Source organism: Onychostoma macrolepis, chromosome 19 (genome assembly GCF_012432095.1).
Source record: "Onychostoma macrolepis isolate SWU-2019 chromosome 19, ASM1243209v1, whole genome shotgun sequence".
Classification (NCBI taxonomy): Eukaryota; Metazoa; Chordata; class Actinopteri; order Cypriniformes; family Cyprinidae; genus Onychostoma; species Onychostoma macrolepis.
Window position 1 is genome coordinate 24,463,291 of NC_081173.1, and position 20,737 is coordinate 24,484,027.

Consider the following 20,737-nt stretch of genomic DNA (forward strand, 5'->3'; position numbering starts at 1 on the left):
AACTTTTCTTTAAATAAAATGAAAATATCCAGTTTAGAATCTCTTATATAAATATAAATATTATTAAGGATCCATTATTTATCTGACAACACAGTTTGGTTTGGTAGCAAGTTGAATTAATAACATGCTATTAATACTATTAATAATATAGTATCAAAAATATATCATGGCACTTTGACATTTCATATGGTATTTAAATTCAAGTTTTATGTCAACATTCATCAATTACACAGTACTTAACAACAATACAGTGGTGCAAAAAACATAAACAATGAATAATTCTTATTTCTTCAGACTGAACAGTGATTAAATGTTGCTTTTTCCTTCATAACAGGCCACATGGTAGCTTTTTCCCATGGACATCACTCGTACAATCTCATTTGAACCCTGTGTACATAAAAAACCCAAATCACTATTTCAAACATGATCATTTATCCAATAGATGTGCTGTATATGATATCAAATATTACACATGATGTCAAAAAATACATATGATATCTGCAAAATAAAAATTGTAATAATAAAAATTGTAGAAAAATACCTTATTGGGAAGGATGAGCTGTTCACATATAGCACATGTCTGTGCCAGAATCCTATACAATAAAATTTATGCCAAATAAAATATAAATCAGACATAACAATCAAAGAAAATTCACGTGTTATAATTTGGGTCACTTGTCTAGGCAATAAAATGGTTAAAATATGAAGGAAAAAAAAAATTAAAAGTGTCAGCAGACACTCAAGGATCTTAATCTACCATTCATTAAAAACTAGATTATATATTCACTGTGTGTCCATTGTCTGTGCAGACTGTAAGTGTCCATGTCAGCGTGTTGTTCACCTGTGGTAATCTTTCACACAATATATCTTGTTTTGTGTGTCGACACTGAACGCCTGTCCCTCCAGTGTCTCATTACAGATGACACAGCGGAAACAGTCGGGATGGAAGGACTTTCCCAAAGCCTGGAGCACCTAAAGGGGTCAGAGGTCATTGTGCTAATGGATCATGTGGTAGGAAACATTAAACAACATTCTTTCTATCCATTAAAACACACAAAATGGTTTTCAGGCTGACCATGTCTGTGATTAAATATCCGCAGGATGTGCAGACCTCTGCAAAGTGCTTGACGCTGGAATACTACAAAACAAAGGAAGCATTAAAAGCACAATCTTCTAAATTTAATTTAAGAAATAATTAGCAAACAAGACCAAACACAGACCAAATAATCCTCCTCACAGAACACCCGTCCTGAAAAGTCATAAAACGCCTTCCCTTTCAGTTTCCGGCCTGCATTGATGAGAAGAGAAAACACGCACATGATATTGAGTTTATTGATGCATGTAAAATTTGCATGTTATGAAGCACTACATATGGTTAGGGAAAAATAAGAGATTCTAGCAAAATGATTGCATTAATGCGGAAAACTTGCATTTGCTTGCAAAACATTTACATTCTCTTGCAGAAGTACTGTTTTTCCGACAAAAAAATTTACGTTCTATTGCGTTCTCTGATAAACTTTGCATTCACTCGCAAAAGTATTGCGTTCCCCCAAGAAACATTTGCATTTCTTTACTATTAAGTTTCTTGGGGGAATGTAAAAGCATTCTAATATACTTTTTTCCCCTCTCACTTGTTTTTGTAAAATAAAAATTGTACTGTGCCATGGTGCACTGATGTGTTTTGTGTGTATATACTCATGTCATCAGCCCTGTGTAATATTTCCATGCATCTGAACTGATACATGAGCTGCAGTCTTACCGCAGACACAGCAGGTGAAGCAGCTGTCATGGTACACTTGTCCCATGGCCTGGCAGGCCTGATCAGCACCGTAAACACCTCCAGAGCACTTCGCGCACATACCTGCAGATGGCACACAACACACAGAAGATTCTGCTTTTCACCGATAATCAACGCGCAGGGGTGTAAATTACTTTCAGAATAAAAAAATGACAATGGTATATGAATTTTAGTACCATGATGCAAAGTGCCATGGTATCACCACACCATACTAAACAGTAAATAAGAACTGAATGACAAGGTTGTGCATCAGATTTAAATTCTCTGATTCTTTATTTCATCTCTCTGCTTATAAAGAAATAAAATATATAGTTATTTATTCAATACAAATTCAATTACATTTTTATTTATTTCTTTACTTACTTAAACTAAAGAATATGTTTGTAATGGATAAATAATTAAACTTTTAACAAAGTATAATTGTGACGCAGTAACCGCATTTTAACTTTAACATAGAATCTCTCTGTAGTTACACTACTGAACAAAGAGACAAAAGCCCTGACATGTCCAGAAACAGAAATTAAACTATTTAACTAATCTAACTGCATTAAATTATAAAATCTTTTATATATATATATATATATATATATATATGCTCTTTAAGATGTGAAATTCTTAACATGCAAATATCTTGTGTTCTATCATAAACAATTCTTCAGATTGATAAACTGAACTGTAAACATCATACACATGCAAACATTTTCACATCACTCCACATTTAGATTCACGACATGAACCTTACCAAAGCATAGAGAGTTTGTGTCCATTTTTTGCATGTCCCAGACAGAGACAGTAAAGTGTCACTAATGTCCAGTTCCTGCAGACAGACTCTGTCTCTGTCTGTAAGTGGAGAACATACTGTGAATTCTCCAGTGTGTGAGGGTGTATTTATATGTGTTAAAGCATATGTGTGTGTGCGTGTGTGTGAGAGGAGACTCTGTGAAGGCCATTGATGGATATGTATGATATATATATCACTAACAGCTGTGTATCATGGACCTGCTGAGATATTACACGGGACTGATGACATCAGTCTAGTTCAAATGAGTTACTGCAGTAACTGCAAGTAAAATAAATAAATAAAAAATAATATATGCTCTTACGAAACATCTTCCTAATATATTTGTGTGTGTGCAATAACACTTACTCATTATGTTGTCTTCTGCATCACAACATCCATTGCCTGAATATGAATTTCCCATTCCCACAGGTTTCTGCTGATTGAGAGCTGGCTATTGAATGCTGATTTTGTCTCTGGTGCAAAAAAGGGTTTAACAGATTGTGAATTAATTATTTATACCTTTCAGAAACTTATCTTTCTTTTGGAAAATGACAGAATGGCGCCGAGTGTTTTGCTTGTAGGAAAGATTTTAGTGTGTGAGAAACTGTAATTTAAAGGCTCCTTCCTATATGGCGTCAAAATCTGTAACCACAGGGCTACGTTATGAGACAATAGCGCATTAATGGAACAATTTTCTATTTGAATGCTTTGATGATCAATCACAGATGACATACTCCACACTAAATAAATGCATTTCAGTAATCAATTTCCTGCAGTCACATAGTCTTAATGGTATTTAAATGGATGTATGAGATCAGAAAGGGGGAGACAAAACAAGAAACATTATGAAAGTGTTGTCTCTTTGTAATACCTGTTGGATGGGTTATGTATTCTAGTTATCTGTTTGTGTTTGGTGACTTTCACCTTATTAAAGTGCTGTGTATGCCTCCGGGCTGTTGGCATTGAAATGACTGGAATGCTGTTGTCTGCAAGCATGTGCGGACTCATTACTTGAATGCACAATAGTAAGTGAGAACAAAATTTGCATAACCAAAATAACATTCATTTTACACATTTTCCTTGAAATATTTACACAGTGTAATGCATTTGATTATTCAATCATTTACTGTCAATAAATATTTAAATAGTTGAAAAATTATATTGTACAAACCCATAATTATTATCTTTTCAGAATTTATTTATTTATTTTTCAAAACAACATAAAACAAAAGGGAGTTTAAATAGTTTAAAAAGATAATAATTAAAATATGTGTGTGTGTGTGTGTGTGTGTGTGCGTGTGTGTGTGTGTGTGTGTGTGTGTGTAAAATAACACTTACTCCTTATGTTGTCTTCTGCATTTTCTCTCTTGTTTCAGTCAGGCCAGGAAATCTGCATCACAACATCCATTGCCTGAATATGATTTTCTCATTCCCACAGGTTTCTGCTGATTGAGCGCTGGCTATTGAATGCTGATTTTGTCTCTGGTGCAAAAAAGGTTAGCAAATTGTGAATTAATTATGTATACCTTTCAGAAATGTATCTTTCTTTTCCACGGGCATGTGCAGATGACTCACAGGGCTACTTGAAAGCACAATAGTAAGTGAGAACAAAATTTGCATAACTAAAATCACATTTATTTGACACATTTTGAGACATTAACACAGTATAATAATTAAAATAATGCAACATAATTTAAAGATAGGTTTAATAACAGTCAACGACAACTTCTAAACTACCCTGGGCGAAATTACGCATCCTGCCACAGTGAGGGATTGGCTCATGAATATTAATCGCTTGTGACGTTCTCTAGATAATCTTCCGGGCCGCTTGGCTAATGAATATTACGCGATGTCCTCATACAGGGCTGAATCAATCTTGACTGAGGAAAACAAAAAATCACGTTAGTTTATCATGTAAACGTGAACTATCACAGACGTTAAATCGGGTAGATTTTGTCTCTGAAAACGTGAATGAAGTGTTAATCTCTTATTTCCTGATTTGTGCGTGAATTTATGATTAAATCTCCTGGATCTATCAGATTCTCTTCGGCTACTGTAAGTTAAACTGTTTCTTGAATAATGCAATCGCATTTTTCCAGCTGGTGGATCCCGAACGCAAGTTTGGACAGGTAATTTGCGCGCGCGCACGCCCTTGTCTGAGCACAACAGGTATCAGAATCAGGAAGCGCCTGACTTTGTCGTCAAACTCAATCCACCATGCACGATTTAAGGATTTAAAATCAAACAACGATTTAAAAACACACACACACACACACACACACACACATACACATTACTTTGGAAAGTTCCGGAACCTCTGAAGGAGAACGATGGGCTCGTGCGTGTTTCCAGTGTTCATTGGATTGATTTTACTGCAGATTCACAAACTCTCAGGTGAGTCTACAAAGAAGCAACACCCCAAACACGTTTTTACCATACTGGTCACTGTCATTTTTCGTTTATTAGTCGTTAATTAAGGTTTAATATTCCGAGCAATTGAAATATAGACTATGAAATATATAAATGTTTGACATTAAAAGCTTAAAAACTGATCTGGTGTAGGCTAATGATTTTACAGTGTGGGCTACTGTGAGGGTTTGTTGTTTTAAAGTATGTTGCGTTTTTATTGTGAGACATTTAATTTCATTGAACCAGGGAAATGCATGATGGGTATTGATAGCAAATTGTTTACATTAATGTATATAAAATGACTAATATCTACTGTTCTTCGCAGCAGATCTGAATCTGGCCTCCCTCATGGCCTAGTATAAAAATTAGCACTGTCATTTGCATTTATGACAGATGCTGTGAAAAATAACTTGTTAATTATTGACTAACAATCTGTTACTGTACGAATGGAGGGCGGTTTACTGTAACATGCTCTTGGGCAGGGAGGGAAAAGCATAAGACTTTCACTGTTTTCTCTATAGTGAAATGCATGTCTGAGAATGTCAATGTTTGCTTTTCTATTGACATTTCAGCTTTAGGGACAATGGACTTTCATATTTTCCCAGCGTGGAAAGTGACCTTCAAAGTGTTGCTGATGTATTGACAGTCAGAGCTGTGATTTTTGAATGATTAAAAAGAGCTAAAAGTGTGATTTGTAAAATTTTCCTGTGCAGATATACGTGAGAATTATAAATTCTGGAGCATCTGTGACGTCTAGTTTAATGGGTTATTTGAAAGTTTGGGTGACAGATTTTTGCATTTTTCAATGCCATGGATGTACATCAAAACAAACTCACATGTGGGATTTCCATTGTATATCTTCCACATACAACTTTAACAGTTATGTTAAACAAATAACTTGGTTAAAGGAAAACTTTACCAATTTGTTGAAAATATACTCAGTTTCAGGCTATCCAAGATGTAAATGAGTTTTTCTTCATCGGAACAGATATGGAGAAATGTTGCATTACATCACTTGCTCATCAATAGATCCTCTGCAGTGAATGGGTGCCGTCAGAATGAGAGTCCAAACAGCTGATAAGTCCATCAATTAACATCTTGAGAAGTGAAAAGCTGTGTGTTTGTACGAAACAAATCCATCATGAAGACATTTTTAACTTTAAACCATTGAATCTGGCCAAATTCTCTATCCATAATATTGCTTTATCCAGTGAAAACATCATCTTCTCAGAATTAGGAGAGGAACAGATCAAGCACCGTCCACAAGCAAGAACAGTTCTATATTATTGGTGAATTTTGTTTTGAGAGGCGACGGGAGATGAACTTTTTCACTGCAGGAAACGTTATTATGGACCTCTTACAAGCAAGCGACTTTGTCTGCTTTACAAGATGTTGATTGATGGACTGGATTGATGGATTTAGTTTAGTTTAACTAGAGGCTGGAGAGGTGTGTGTTCGCTGACTGTTGTTGTCACAAACATGAGTAAATATTTGCGGATGTTGTGTTCATCCATATGGTGTAATGTGAGACAGTCTGGATGTTTCTCTTCTGCTTGGTTGCTTCTGTCTTGTTGAAAGTTAGATTTGTGCAATCGAAATCATGTCTAAACTTGTGAACGTCTTTCGATCAAGTGAGGTATGAGATCTCGATGCATTTGACCAACGTTTGAACAAAGACGACTTTACCAACCAACATCTAAGCCTAATTTCTAATAGGCACTATATGACGCATATGGACGTTCTATCATGCACCAAAGAGTTATTATGGGCATTGGGCAAGGTACTTTTTATTTTTATTTTTTCTTAATTAGGGAGGATCCCAAAATGTCTGACATGTGTAGTGTAACGTACAGCTATGTTCGTTCATGGACTCTTCCTGTTCAAACTTTCACCTTGTGTGAATCAGTTCTTTGTGTTTCTATTTTCTGTTTGCTTTCCTGTGGGTTACAGCTCTCTGCTTTATTCAAGCTGTTCATTTACGTGGCTGTGTATTGATCGTTTTGTAGGGCAACTCTGTGTCCAAGAACAGGTGAATTAAATGCTTGATTTGAATTTTATTGCATCATTTTTCTAATTGAATAAGTCCAAATAAAGGCCTGTTCACAAAAAGCAAAAATAATATAAAACCAATAAACAAAAAGTCAATCAAAAATGAGAGAGAAAGAGAGAGAGAAACACATACAAAAAAATGGAAAGTCATTTCAAGATAATAGCAACAAATATCAAAAATAAAAAATATATATATTTTTTATATATGTTTTTAGATTTATTTTTATTTAAATTGTTGTAACATTTTATTATATAAAATATTAATATTTAATTCATTTTAATAAAACATTTAATTGTTATTAATTTAATCATATGTATTTATGTATGTATGTTTCTAAATACATACAGTGAGGAAAATAAGTATTTGAACACCCTGCTATTTTGAAAGTTCTCCCACTTAGAAATCATGGAGGGGTCTGAAATTGTCATCGTAGGTGCATGTCCACTATGAGAGACATAATCTAAAAAAAAAATCCAGAAATCACAATGTATGATTTTTAACTATTTATTTGTATGATACAGCTGCAAATAAGTATTTGAACACCTGAGAAAATCAATGTTAATATTTGGTACAGTAGCCTTTGTTTGCAATTACAGAGGTCAAACGTTTCCTGTAGTTTTTCACCAGGTTTGCACACACTGCAGGAGGGATTTTGGCCCACTCCTCCACACAGATCTTCTCTAGATCAGTCAGGTTTCTGGCCTGTCGCTGAGAAACAAGGAGTTTGAGCTCCTCCAAAGATTCTCTATTGGGTTTAGGTCTGAGACTGGCTAGGCCACGCCAGAACCTTGATATGCTTCTTACAGAGCCACTCCTTGGTTATCCTGGCTGTGTGCTTCGGGTCATTGTCATGTTGGAAGACCCAGCCTCGACCCATCTTCAATGCTCTAACTGAGGGAAGGAGGTTGTTCCCCAAAATCTCGCAATACATGGCCCCGGTCATCCTCTCCTTAATACAGTGCAGTCGCCTGTCCCATGTGCAGAAAAACACCCCAAAGCATGATGCTACCACCCCATGCTTCACAGTAGGGATGGTACTCATCATTCTTCTTCCTCCAAACACGTTTAGTGGAATTATGACCAAAAGTTCTATTTTGGTCTCATCTGACCACATGACTTTCTCCCATGACTCCTCTGGATCATCCAAATGGTCATTGGCAAACTTAAGTCGGGCCTGGACATGTGCTGGTTTAAGCAGGGGAACCTTCCGTGCCATGCATGATTTCAAACCATGACGCCTTAGTGTATTACCAACAGTAACCTTGGAAACGGTGGTCCCAGCTCTTTTCAGGTCATTGACCAGCTCCTCCCGTGTAGTTCTGGGCTGATTTCTCACCTTTCTTAGGATCATTGAGACCCCACAAGGTGAGATCTTGCATGGAGCCCCAGTCCGAGGGAGATTGACAGTCATGTTTAGCTTCTTCCATTTTCTAATGATTGCTCCAACAGTGGACCTTTTTCACCAAGCTGCTTGGCAATTTCCCGTAGCCCTTTCCAGCCTTGTGGAGGTGTACAATTTTGTCTCTAGTGTCTTTGGACAGCTCTTTGGTCTTGGCCATGTTAGTAGTTGGATTCTTACTGATTGTATGGGGTGGACAGGTGTCTTTATGCAGCTAACGACCTCAAACAGGTGCATCTAATTTAGGATAATAAATGGAGTGGAGGTGGATATTTTAAAGGCAGACTAACAGGTCTTTGAGGGTCAGAATTCTAGCTGATAGACAGGTGTTCAAATACTTATTTGCAGCTGTATCATACAAATAAATAGTTAAAAATCATACATTGTGATTTCTGGATTTTTTTTTTAGATTATGTCTCTCACAGTGGACATGCACCTACGATGACAATTTCAGACCCCTCCATGATTTCTAAGTGGGAGAACTTGCAAAATAGCAGGGTGTTCAAATACTTATTTTCCTCACTGTAAATCATAAATATAAAATAATACATTACTGTGCATTCCTCTAATTTTGTAAAATGCATATAAAAATATTATTTAATTATTTCTTTTTTTTTTGCAGAATGTTATCAAATAGATGTGACCGCTGACTCTGGCACTATCGTAATCTTCAGCAAGAAGCCAGGACATGGTCTGAACTGTAGCATGTGTAAGGATGAAGGTCCATCTCAGACCTGTAACTCCAACCTCAGACTTACTGAAGCTCAGCCCACCACCGTGACTTTCAACTGCTCTCAGCCGGGGGACGTCTTTAATGTGGAGATCAACCAAGAAATCGGTGAGTAACAACATGCAGAGTCTGAATTATCCATTTGATACAAATCACCTTCTAAATCACTTAAATCTCTACACAGATTGCTTAACAACAGACTGCAGCATCATTGCAGTGCATCCGGATTCGACACGATTCCTGGAGTTCACCAGAACCTTCACCTGGGATCTGAAGGTTCAGCCAGGCAAGGTGTTCCAGCTGGACTTCCCATCTCCAGGAATGAGACAGATCAAGCCTTCAGAATCTTGTCCAGACAAACACACCTACACCATCACCGTATACCAGCGCACAGGACCGGCCAACATCGGCTCGTTCTGTCGGAATGGTACCATCAGCCGTATCCAGGTCTTGTATAGAGGTCGAGTGACTCTGGAGGTTCCCAGAGGTACAGACCTGAACCCATCTGACTTCAAAGTGTCCATGGGACCAACAGCAACAGGTTAGAAGTAGTGATTTGAAACAAGAACATTTTCATTAGTGTTTAGTAGGGCTGAACGATATATTGCATGCGATTGTCATGCGCATCTCGTCAGTAAAGCCGGTTCTGTGATTATTAATAAATCTCCATCACCTGTTTTCAAATGGAGTGGCATTTAATACACAGAGCTGTAGTTGACCGACAAGCTACGCAATTGACGCTCAGAATCACAGATGAATCGCCTGTGATATTGAACATGATATTGCGATGATTCTTGGCACAATTTTTTATTAAGTATTTGCATCTATTTGATTTTATTTAAATAATCGTTTTTTTATTTTTTATTTATGTACTCTGATTACTTAGAATCAATATAAATCTGTTAACTGTCAAATCTATTAGATGTAATTAGTTAAAAATAATGAATAGGGTTTAAATACAGCTGGCTCTAAAAACAAGTCAGGTCCAATTAGTTAAATTGCATGAGATCGGTTTACATACGAATGGAATCGTTTACCAAACTCCAGTCGGTAGGTTGCGGTACTACACAATGGCGTGTCTAAAGCGGCTTTGGTAATGCACGTACAAATTCAAAAAAATCAGCGCCAGAAGAAGCGTTCTTCTGCTTCTCCTCACCATTTTGCATTGGAGCAGCAATGGATCATAATCTATTTGCAAGGTAAGATATATCTTATCTGTAATCAGTGTATATTACTTGATAGATTTCATATACATGTATTATTAGTGATATCGTATTACACATATCAATGCACGGCCTATAGTTTATTTCATTAGCTAGCTAATGGTTATAGGGCTGGGTTAAAATCTGTTTTTCGATTTTAATCGTTTCTCATTGTGACAGTGATCTCATTGTAAATCCTAAGAATCGATAGATGCTGTTTTCACTTGATGTGTGAACAAAACTTAATGAAACACAATAAATCACAGTAAGCTTTGTTACTTGTGATATGAAAGTGTCAGATTTCAGATTCTGTCAATTGTATCACTAAAGTTAAACAGTAAATACAGTGTTAAATGTTATGTGAAAGATAATTTTAGCGCCTCAGTACAAGAAGCAGTGCAGAACTCGCATGAACCGATCATATCTTCCTCTTTACTTCTAGTTACCACAGCAAATAAACATGAACAATCATCAGAAGGTGTTGAAAGAAACAATGTCCTACCAGAATGAATCATATCTCATGTAATCGCTCAGTCAGAGTTTCAAGACGTCAAAGAAACGGCAAAGTCACAGAAATCCATTGAGTGAGTATAAACTCTAAACTTGTTACTTAACTAGAAAAAAATAAATGAATAAAGAGGATAATTTTGCTAAATATATGCACTAGATGACATTCATTATATTTTTTACTTAAGCCGTTCTTCAATATGTAATGTAATTTCGAATAAATTAGTCTTAAAAAAACAAGTAATGACATCCACTGTTTAAATGTTTGTATTTCAGCAAACTGGAGAAGAAAAATAATATCATTAAAAATGTATTATTTAAAAAATATATATATATATATATATATATATATATATATATATAACAGCCTTACTGTTTATTGTATAGTTACAGCATTAGTTGCGAGAGCGAGATTTTTAACTTGGCTTTAGCTTTATGTCTGAGTAAATCAATGACTAATGTCGTGTTTTTGGGATCTTGTTGTTCTGCATGTTTGAGAATGAAGACTAAAATCAACTGCAATTACATCCCGAGGAGCCCAAGTATCTACCTCAATGAAGACATGGAGACACTCACTAAAGAATATGTGGTAAGAGTATGTCAACCTGCTCTTTTTACATTATAAATGTCTTATGGATATATTTACATTGATAGTTATGTTAATTTTCTTATTGGCATCACAGTCTCGGTTTGCCCATGTATGTGTAGTATGCAGAAAATTAGCTCATTTTTGATTTGATAAAACTCACTATCTCTTAGTAGAGGTAACTAGAAGTTAGTATGAAAACTTGAGTATTGGTAACTGTTTTACAAGTTCAGTCCACTTAAAGATTTAAGTACATTGATTTCAAAAAAATTTCTTAACAAGCTTGTTCTCTACAGTTCATTTGAGAAATGGCACATTGGCACAGTAGCCCCTCACTGCAGAACAAAGATTCAGGTGTTACAAATGGCAATGCAGAGTAAAGTTTAAAGGGATAGTTCAGCCAAAAATGAAACTTCTGTCATTAATTACTCACCCTCATGTCGTTCCAAACCCACAAGACCTTTGGAAAACAAATTAAAATATTTTTTATGAAATCCGAGAGCTCTCTAACCCTGCATAGACAGTAACGCAACTGAAATGTTCCCACACCCAGAAACGTTGTAAGGACATCAGTAAAACAGTCCATGTTACATCAGTGGTTCAACCATAATTTTACAAAGCTGCAAGAATACTTTTTGTGTGCAAAGAATGAAAAATAATGACTTCATCCAACAATTCTTCTCCAAATCATGTCCTCCGCCATTATCGAGAGTACCTCTGCATGTAAACAACATACACGTGTGATTCTGCTGACGTCTGCGTGTAACTTTACTAGCCTGACCCCCAACCCCCCCTCTCTTCACTCGTGCCCCCTCAAAAATAATGAGTGCATGACGCCCCTGTTTGGAGGAGAATTGTTGAATAATGATTATTTTCATTTTCTTTGCACACAAAAGGTATTCACGTAACTTCGTAAAATTACGGTTGAACCACTGATGTCACATGGAGTATTTAATTGATGTCCTTACTACATTTCTGGGCCTTGAATGTGGTAGTTGCATTGCTCTCTATGGAGGGTCAGAAAGCTCTTGGATTTCATCAAAAAATATCTTAACGTGTGTTCCAAAGATGAACGAAGGTCTTACGGGTTTGGAATGACATGAAGGTGAGTAATTAATGACAGAATTTTCATTTTTGGTTGAACTCTCCCTTTAAACACACCTGAATCAGCTAATCAAGGTTTTTAGGGATTTTCAAACAAAAACAAAGTCTTACTGGAAATCCCAGGCAGGTGTGTTGGAGCTAAACTCTACAGAACACACTTCTGGACACGCCCGCCTTGCCTCAAAATTGTTTTTGGGAGGTTAATGCATTTGTAATATCTGTCACACATTTTGTATTTATTGTATTAATAAACCTAATCTCATTATATCTGTCTTTTTTGTTAAAGGGATAGTTCACCCAAAAATGAACATTCTGTCATCATTTACTCACCCTCAAGTAGTTCCAAACCTGTATGAATTTCTTTGTTCTGCCGAACACAAAGGAAGATATTTTGAAGAAAGTTTGTTACCAGGCTGTTTTGGGGCACCATTGACTTCCATAGTAGGGGGAAAAAAATAAAAAATACTATGGAAGTCAATGGTGCCCCAGAACTGCTCTGTTTCCTACATTCTTCAGAATATCTTCCTTTGTGTTCAACAAAACAAAGACATTCATAGAGGTTTGGAACTACTTGAGGTACTTGGAACTACTTGACTAAATGATGAATTTTCATTTTTGGGTGAACTATCTATAAGTACAAATAATTACAAAGAAAGATTGATTAATACATTTAAAAAATATGACATTTTGAAGTAAAATACTGAAATGGTGTTTTCTTGTAAAATGTTTTTTGTTTTTTTGTTTTTTAAATGCAGTGCAAGTGAAATCAAGCCACTTGACCATCCTGGAACAACACGAGTGCTCTTGTTTTTAAGTTTGGCTGTTTTCAGTTCCTTCAGAATTCTCTTCTCCTTAAGGTAGTATAGTTCAAAATAACTGGCTATACATTCAATTCTTATTTTATACTGCCAGGCCAAAAAAGGTCGCTGTCTGGATTAGAATGGAGTAAATACTTGATATTTAAGGATTGACTCATTACTTGAAGTGATTAATATGTTTCTGGCATGTTGTGTGTTTGGCAACAATACTTTTAGCCATAACTGATGCAGTGTGTAGCGTTTTATTTCTCAAACAACCAGGTCGGAAGTCATACCCATGTCTATATTCCAGGATAACAGTGTCAAGATTCATCGGACTCAAACTGTGAAAGATTGTCCACCACAGAGTCCTGACCTAATCCCTATTGAAAGTCTTTAGGATGTGTTGGAGTCGACTTTACATAGCCTGTCCAAAAAGGAGTTGCACACTCTAATATTTCATTGGACCACCTATAGCTTTCATAACGTGCTGTGTTGTGGCATTGTTTAAACAACATTATGAAACATCAAAAGATCATTTATTTCCATCAAGAGTTGGAAATAAGCATTACTGTTATCATCGATTTACCTCATGTATCTGTCTAAATAAAATTTGCACAGTTCTTGAGGAAACTGATCTTATTTCTGCACTCTGTTAAAATTATTTTTTTTTTTGCATTTATTTCTGCAGTATGGTTGATTGTGGCAAAAATGTTTGAAAATAGTGTTTAACCTTAATGTGCATGTAAATATGAAGGCACTTTTTGTTGTTGCACACAAATGTATGAACACTGTGTAGTAAGTATGTCTTGCTAGCTCATATATAGCCAAATGCTTTGAAGCATTAATAAATTGATATAATATAACAGGGTGGACTTGCTGTTAATTTTTGTGTGTTGTAGTTAGATTTTGTTGTAGCACAGTGTGATTGGGTGGGGTAGGATTAAATATATGAAATATGTTGGGTTTATGATAAAAAATTATGTAAATGTGATGCATTTTAAGTACATTGGGTTTATTGCCTAATAATACATATACATGTTTCTTATGCATTTCATTTACATAAGGTTGGCAAATTTGCATCACAAAGTTTATTAGTTTAAGTTAAAAATATGTAATCAAAATGGATGGAAATTTTATATGCAATTGTGGTGGAGATTTATTACTAATCACAGAACCGGCTTTACTGATGAGATGCGCATAACAATCGCATGCAATATATCGTGCAGCCCTAGTGTTTAGCTTCTGATTTGCAATCATTTTATTCCTTGTTTTTTGCATCTCTAGGAGTAGTTGAGATGGATGTCAGGCTGCCCAGAGGACCGTTTTCTGTTGATTTCTTTACTCCAAACTATGCCAAAGGCTACTACGATGAACAAAAAATGAAGTGGAACTTTGCTGTTAAGCCTATGCACAATTTTACTGTTCAATTTCAACATTACACTCCACCAGAATGCCAAAACAAAAAGGTTGTGTGTGATTATGCACTGGGTGACAAGACTTCATTCACAGTGGCCCCAACAGACACTCAGCCGGCTAATAAACAGGGAGATTTCAGCCTGACTCTGACCACCTGTGATGTAAAGTCTGTGGCAAATGTTTCTGGGCTTTCCTTGAATTTCAACGTGGAGGTGTTCAGGAGTGGGACTCCATGTAAGGAAAAAATGAGCCTATAAATTTGGTTTTGTGTCTGAATTCATTGTTTTTTAGTGTGGGGTCTTTTTAGGGTCAGTTTGGTACCTTGAATATTTCATGCTTCTAAGTTGCTGATAAATAACATGCCGTTCGTTTTCTTATTCTGTTCAGATCTTTGGACTGTGGATCTCTGGAACAAGGAGGGATTGAGTCTGCAAATAGAAAATAAAAACCCAGAGTCGTACTGTGAAATGAGCTTGAACTCTGTGACGCAGGAGAAAATAGTGGTTCCTGCGGGCACCAAAGCTGACCTGTCCTTCCTCGACTGCCCCATGCAGGATCTGCAGCTGACAGCCACCAAAGTCATAGGTGACTACAGCTCAATTATATGTCACAATGTTAAAGAATCTTCTAATACAATGAAAAGGAAAATCTTTAGATGTGGAAAAAATACTTTGTTTAATCTGGCTTGAACTCATCAGATTAGTAAAATCACACAGACTTCTCTTGTCTAGTCATTGAAACTGATGTGCTGACAGCTCCTCTGGCTGTTTTTGTTTTGTGGTATGAATGTAATGTCACCTGTAGTCTCAACTTTAATTCAGCGTCAAACAGAATATATAATTTGAATGTAAGGTAATAAAATGAAAATGCTCTAATTTTTATAATCAACAGAATTTGATAGATAGATTTTTTTTGTTTTATATTTTAGCTTTAGTTATTTTAGCACTAACTTAAACTAAATAAAAATGAGAAATGTTGTTTTGACTTCTTTTATTTTATATATATATATATATATATATATATATATTTATATTTATTTATTTTTATTTTTTATTTTATTTTTTTGTATTTCGGTTACAAAATTCAGACACAAAACCAAATTTATTTTATTTCAAGTAATGAAAATGTTTTATTGTTGTAATTAAGTTAATGATAATAACCCAGAAGACCACTTAATTTCCCAGAATGCACAACCTGCGTTGAATTTCTTGGAATTGCAGTTCAGTGAATTCCAATTCAACTTCTTTTGGGGTGTGGCCAAATAAATTCAAATTGAACTCATGAATGGAAAAGGAGATAGTTTTTATTTTTATTTTGTACCGTTCAATATATGACATTTTTTGGGGATAGTAGTATACCAAGGATTTTAGACCCCCGCTAGATATGGATTCAAAACCCCCCAAAATTTGAAATACAATTTCAAAAAGCCAGAATGTGGATGAGCAAGACTTTACAGAAAATCCATCTGTCCAGTGTCAACATGCAACAAATCTATCAGCAGCCTTTGATCCCTTGCAGAAGTGATTTATATAGTCATTAAATCACAATCCTGACATAATCATTTTGAGATTCATTCACCACATTATTATAATTTGTTCGTCGTCTTCCCTTTTTCTCCATTTAATTATAGACTGTCCCAGTGTGTCTGCCCGTGATCTGACCATTCCCACTCTGGACCCTAGCCTTCCTCTTCCCCTCCATCAGTTCACCTGGCTGCTCCGTTTGCAGGATCAAGGCACCGTGGATCTCATGTCTCCAAAGGGAAGCAAACTGCACCAGTCTCTGCCAGACAAGCAGTGTAACGAGAGAGTCTCGCTGCTGATATCTGAGACTGAGGGCTCCAGCATTGGCCAGTTTTGCTCTGTAGCTGAAGGCACTATCCAAAAAATCCAAATCAAAGGAAACGTTTCCATCACCGTAACTCCTAAAAACATAAAAGACCTGAGCCAGGAAAAAGAACCTTTCTTACAATTTGGCATTAGTCCAGAGATCATGGGTAAGTACAGTACTGGTCAAAAGTTTGGAATCATTCTGATTTTATTTTCTGGGGTGTTTTTGAATGTCTCTTACTGTATGCTTACCAAGCCTGCATTTATTAGATTAAAAATACAGTAAAAATAGTAAAATATTAGTAGAGTTTACAATAACAGTTTTCTATTTGAATATATTTTAAAGAGTAATTTATTCCAGTGATGAAATGCTGAATTTTCAGCATCATTACTCCAGTCTTCAGTGTCACATGATCCTTCTGAAATCATTCTGATATGCTGATTTGCATATTTTTTTATTAGATTTTTCTGATTTGCAAGATTTGCACATTTTTGTGGTTTTCATTGTGGTGACATTTTACAGTTTTCAATATGCTTTTGATGAGTAGAAAGTTAAAAAGAACAAAGGTTTTACCCAGCAGAGAGCTAACAGTTTCAAAGCCGTGTCTTTCTGTTTTCTTCACAGAAAATGTAATCTACACTGTATCTCCACTCATTTCGGGACCCATGTACCTTGCAACACCAAACTGGCCCGACAGCATGAATCCTTCCTCATCCGCCTCATGGATCGTCTACATTCCCCAAGATTACATGGCCGAGCTGTTGTTCTCCAACGTCAGCAAGCCCAAATGTGACTCAGGCCACACCGAGGTCTCGATTGGACCGCTGGACTCTCAAGGCCAAACGCAGTCCTGGAGAGAAGATCAGAGTTTCCCCAGTCCCTTTGTCCAACAGCAGAGCTTCTACCTGAACATGTCCAACTGTGAGCCCAAGAGCGACCGCTTCGCTGTGCTCTCAAAGATCAGTCTGCAGAAGGAAACCAGTAAGCAAAGGGTTCATTTCAAATTTTGTCTTCATTTGATAATTGATCACATTCTACATTGTGTTATTATTACTAGTATTACAGTAAAAGATAATAATTCCTACTGTTTTTACAGAGAAGTTGCTGGGCATTATCTTGGCTATAGTCGGAGTGCTGCTGTTGTTGATAATCGTCACACTTATAGTCGTGTGCGTCATTCGAAAGTGAGTCTGAATTTTCTTTGGTATTTGTTGTCAAACTTTTTCATCATGAATAATGTCTAGCTAGGGCATAAAATTTTTTTTTTTTTCTGCAACAAATGGATAATTGTGTCGGCTGCCCTAAATCAGGCAATAAAATAAAATACATATTTAAATTAAAATGTAAACTGCATCATGCATACAGATAGTGGAGTTCAATTACAAAATAAATGAAAAATCATAAGCTAGCTGCTAGATAGTTATGGCAGTATTCAGAATGGAATATATAGATTTTTACTAGTTTTAATAGTACAAAACATTTTTCTCTATGAAATTAATTTGAATATTTTATAGTTTTGCATATGCAACATTTCAAACCTGTTATTATTGGTATCTAAAAACAGTTATAAAAATGACATTATTTGAAATACATTTTTATTTCATCTAGTTACCAACATTTAGTTTAGCTTGAAAAAATGTATAAAAGCTATATCGACATAAAATTAAAAGACAAAAACACACAATTATTAAAACTGTAACTAAATTAAATAAGTTAAATCAAAGGGGAAAATATTAACAAATATTTTAGTAAAAAGTATAATAGTCTATTACTTATTGTAAATTAACACTCTTTTAAACATTGTCAAATGACATCACTGCATGCCATGTTTAATTTTGTGCATTCCTTGCAATAATTATACTGTTCTTTGCTTTTTTTCATCCAATTTTGTGCAAACAGACATAACTTTTGGCAATTAGATGTATTAAATGCATACAAAAAAGTTAGTATATATACTACATACTGCAATAATAGTAAAGTATAGTAGTATGCTATTCTGAACAAAGCTGAATTAAGTTGCTTGTTGATATATTTTGAATAATTTTGCAGATATTCAGATGTTTTCAACTGACAAACATAAACCTAGAATTAAAATATGTAGCCTAGGACTTAAAGTTTAGTCCTGATTGTGTACGGTTAGGAATAATTAACATTTTCAAACTATTTTCTTCTTTTTTAGAAGGAAAAACAAACCCAAGACCAACAGGTCCTCCATCTATATGCCCAGAGGGAAACCTGTCCTCCCGGGTAATGCCGGCTTCCCAAAGTCCAGAACAGACAATGAGTCCCACGTCTACGCCTCTATCGATGACCCCACAATGTACAGACACTCGGACAAGAACCAACCTGCAGAGGTTGACAACGGAGCCTGGAGCAATGGACATCAGGTGGACGCATACCATCCGTTCATGGGCCCCACGGACTCCGTCCCGGCAGCTACTGATTCATCTGCTGAATATGCGCTGGACAGAAGAGAAGGAGATGCATTTCAGCCTTTCCTAAACCCACCCAACACCTTTAACCTGCCGAGGCCTCGCTCGCCGCTCGTATCGCAGGGAAGCTTAGGATTCGAAGATCGTAGGATGATGGATAACGCGCTGAACACTTTCAAGAGTGTCGGGGATATAAATCCCATTCGTCTGTCTGCTGATGAGTCCAGACTACAACCGCAAATGGATTCAGACTCGGATACTCATACTGAGCCAGAATATGAGGAGGCCATGTGAGGATGAGGATATGATTATGTGCCTGCTCGCCAAAAACTGTCAAATTTTATTGGGAGAGCAGAAAAGCCATTGGCTGCAAGCCTGTGCATGTGCGCATACAAAGACAATGTTTTTATGTACAGCTTTGAACTAATGGAAAAAGGCCACTCTCTCTCTCGCCGCCCTAGTGGTCGTGTGTGTATCTTGCATGTATATTTTATTAAAAATTCAGTTTTAAAGGTTTTTATTGGGCTTGTAGCCTGAATGTACAGAATTAACGCTCTTGTCGGAGCCGTTTGAGAGCCGAACCCCTGGTGGAAGTGTGCCGTGACTTTTCTCTATTGGATATTTTTTGTTTTAGCAGTGAATGTCTCCAGGTTACAGGTTTCGTATGTGTTTATTCATTTCTGTATGTTTACTTCATTCATTCCTAAAATAAATTCTCAGGTATTTTAATAGATGTTCCACTCTGTTCAGAATGATAATCAGATGCAGAGTTTTCACATTTTCTGCAATGGATTTGAAGAAATATCAGCAGAACTCTCTGGAATAGATGTTAAAATGCATTTAACATGGTAAAATTAGGGATGTCATGCTCAGTAAACAATAAATAGCTGATATTAAAGTACTCCATTTTGTCTAAAAAAACTAAACAAAACAAAAACTACAAATCATTTATTACGTGCTAAAACCCAAGCTAAGTATCACAGCATTATATAAAGCACTGTATGAAAAATGTATATTTGAGACTACATTTGACTGCATTTATGATAGATGATCGTAAAGACATTTAAATGTACAAATGAGAATAATAAATAATGATAAATCTTTCTTATCAACCAATAACCAATATCACGCAAAAATGTAGGTAAAATGTGATAAATGGAGCTGGCAAATTAAAACTCAATGGCAAGTGAAAGGCAAATTAGTCAAAATATTTAATGAATATGTAATAAGCATCTCAATTCTGCGGAAATCTGCAGAATACAGGCATATATTTGATATACTTTGAGATAAAAATATCTGTTCAGGTTGTCTCAGGCTAGACATTTAGTTTGTTAGAAAATAAACAAGTAACAAAGCTAGCAATCTGAAATAATCATCGTTCAACTGCATTTTATCAGGTACCCAGATTTCAATAGTCTTAAAGGAATATTCTCCCAAAAAAATGAAAAACTGCTGAAAACTTACTCGCACTCAAGCCATTCAAGATATAGATGAGTTTGTTCATCAGAACAGATTTAGAGAACTTTACCATCACTTGCTCACCAATGGCTCCTCTGCAGAGAATCCAAACAGCTGATAAAAACGTCAGAATAATCCACGCCACTCCTGTCCATCAATTACTGATGAAAAAAGTTGTGTATTTGTAAGAAATAATTTCATCAATAAAATGTCAATTTCAAACCATTGCTTTCTG

At 35.9% G+C, this 20,737-nt stretch overlaps 2 protein-coding genes across 12 annotated transcripts; one reads left to right on the forward strand and one right to left on the reverse strand.

Annotated features, from left to right (window-relative positions):
* Positions 1 to 63: 63 nt before the first annotated feature.
* limd1b (LIM domains containing 1b) lies at positions 64 to 4,978 on the reverse strand. Of its 11 annotated transcripts, none has more exons than XM_058753452.1 (11): positions 4,317 to 4,349; positions 3,918 to 4,061; positions 3,504 to 3,565; positions 2,946 to 3,052; positions 2,541 to 2,638; positions 1,760 to 1,861; positions 1,221 to 1,288; positions 1,076 to 1,138; positions 842 to 972; positions 542 to 593; positions 64 to 387 (listed from the first exon to the last, which is right to left on the reverse strand). In XM_058753452.1, exons 5-11 carry the CDS (start codon positions 2,572 to 2,574, stop codon positions 307 to 309), a joined length of 531 nt encoding a protein of 176 aa, XP_058609435.1. In that variant the 5' UTR covers positions 2,575 to 2,638; positions 2,946 to 3,052; positions 3,504 to 3,565; positions 3,918 to 4,061; positions 4,317 to 4,349; the 3' UTR covers positions 64 to 306. The 11 variants fall into 11 exon arrangements, with proteins under 11 accessions (XP_058609435.1, XP_058609427.1, XP_058609430.1 ...); XM_058753444.1 differs by lacking the exon at positions 2,541 to 2,638 and adding an exon at positions 4,106 to 4,161 and having other exon boundaries at positions 3,918 to 4,021; positions 4,317 to 4,341; XM_058753447.1 differs by lacking the exon at positions 2,541 to 2,638 and adding an exon at positions 4,106 to 4,158 and having other exon boundaries at positions 3,918 to 3,969; positions 4,317 to 4,339.
* cdcp1b (CUB domain containing protein 1b) lies at positions 4,440 to 20,724 on the forward strand. Its single transcript, XM_058753440.1, has 9 exons — positions 4,440 to 4,973; positions 9,060 to 9,275; positions 9,352 to 9,708; positions 14,651 to 15,016; positions 15,170 to 15,367; positions 16,413 to 16,778; positions 17,237 to 17,593; positions 17,709 to 17,796; positions 18,792 to 20,724. The coding sequence occupies exons 1-9, from the start codon at positions 4,910 to 4,912 to the stop codon at positions 19,336 to 19,338; spliced, it is 2,559 nt and encodes an 852-aa protein (XP_058609423.1). The 5' UTR covers positions 4,440 to 4,909; the 3' UTR covers positions 19,339 to 20,724.
* The last annotated feature ends 13 nt before the right edge of the window (positions 20,725 to 20,737 follow it).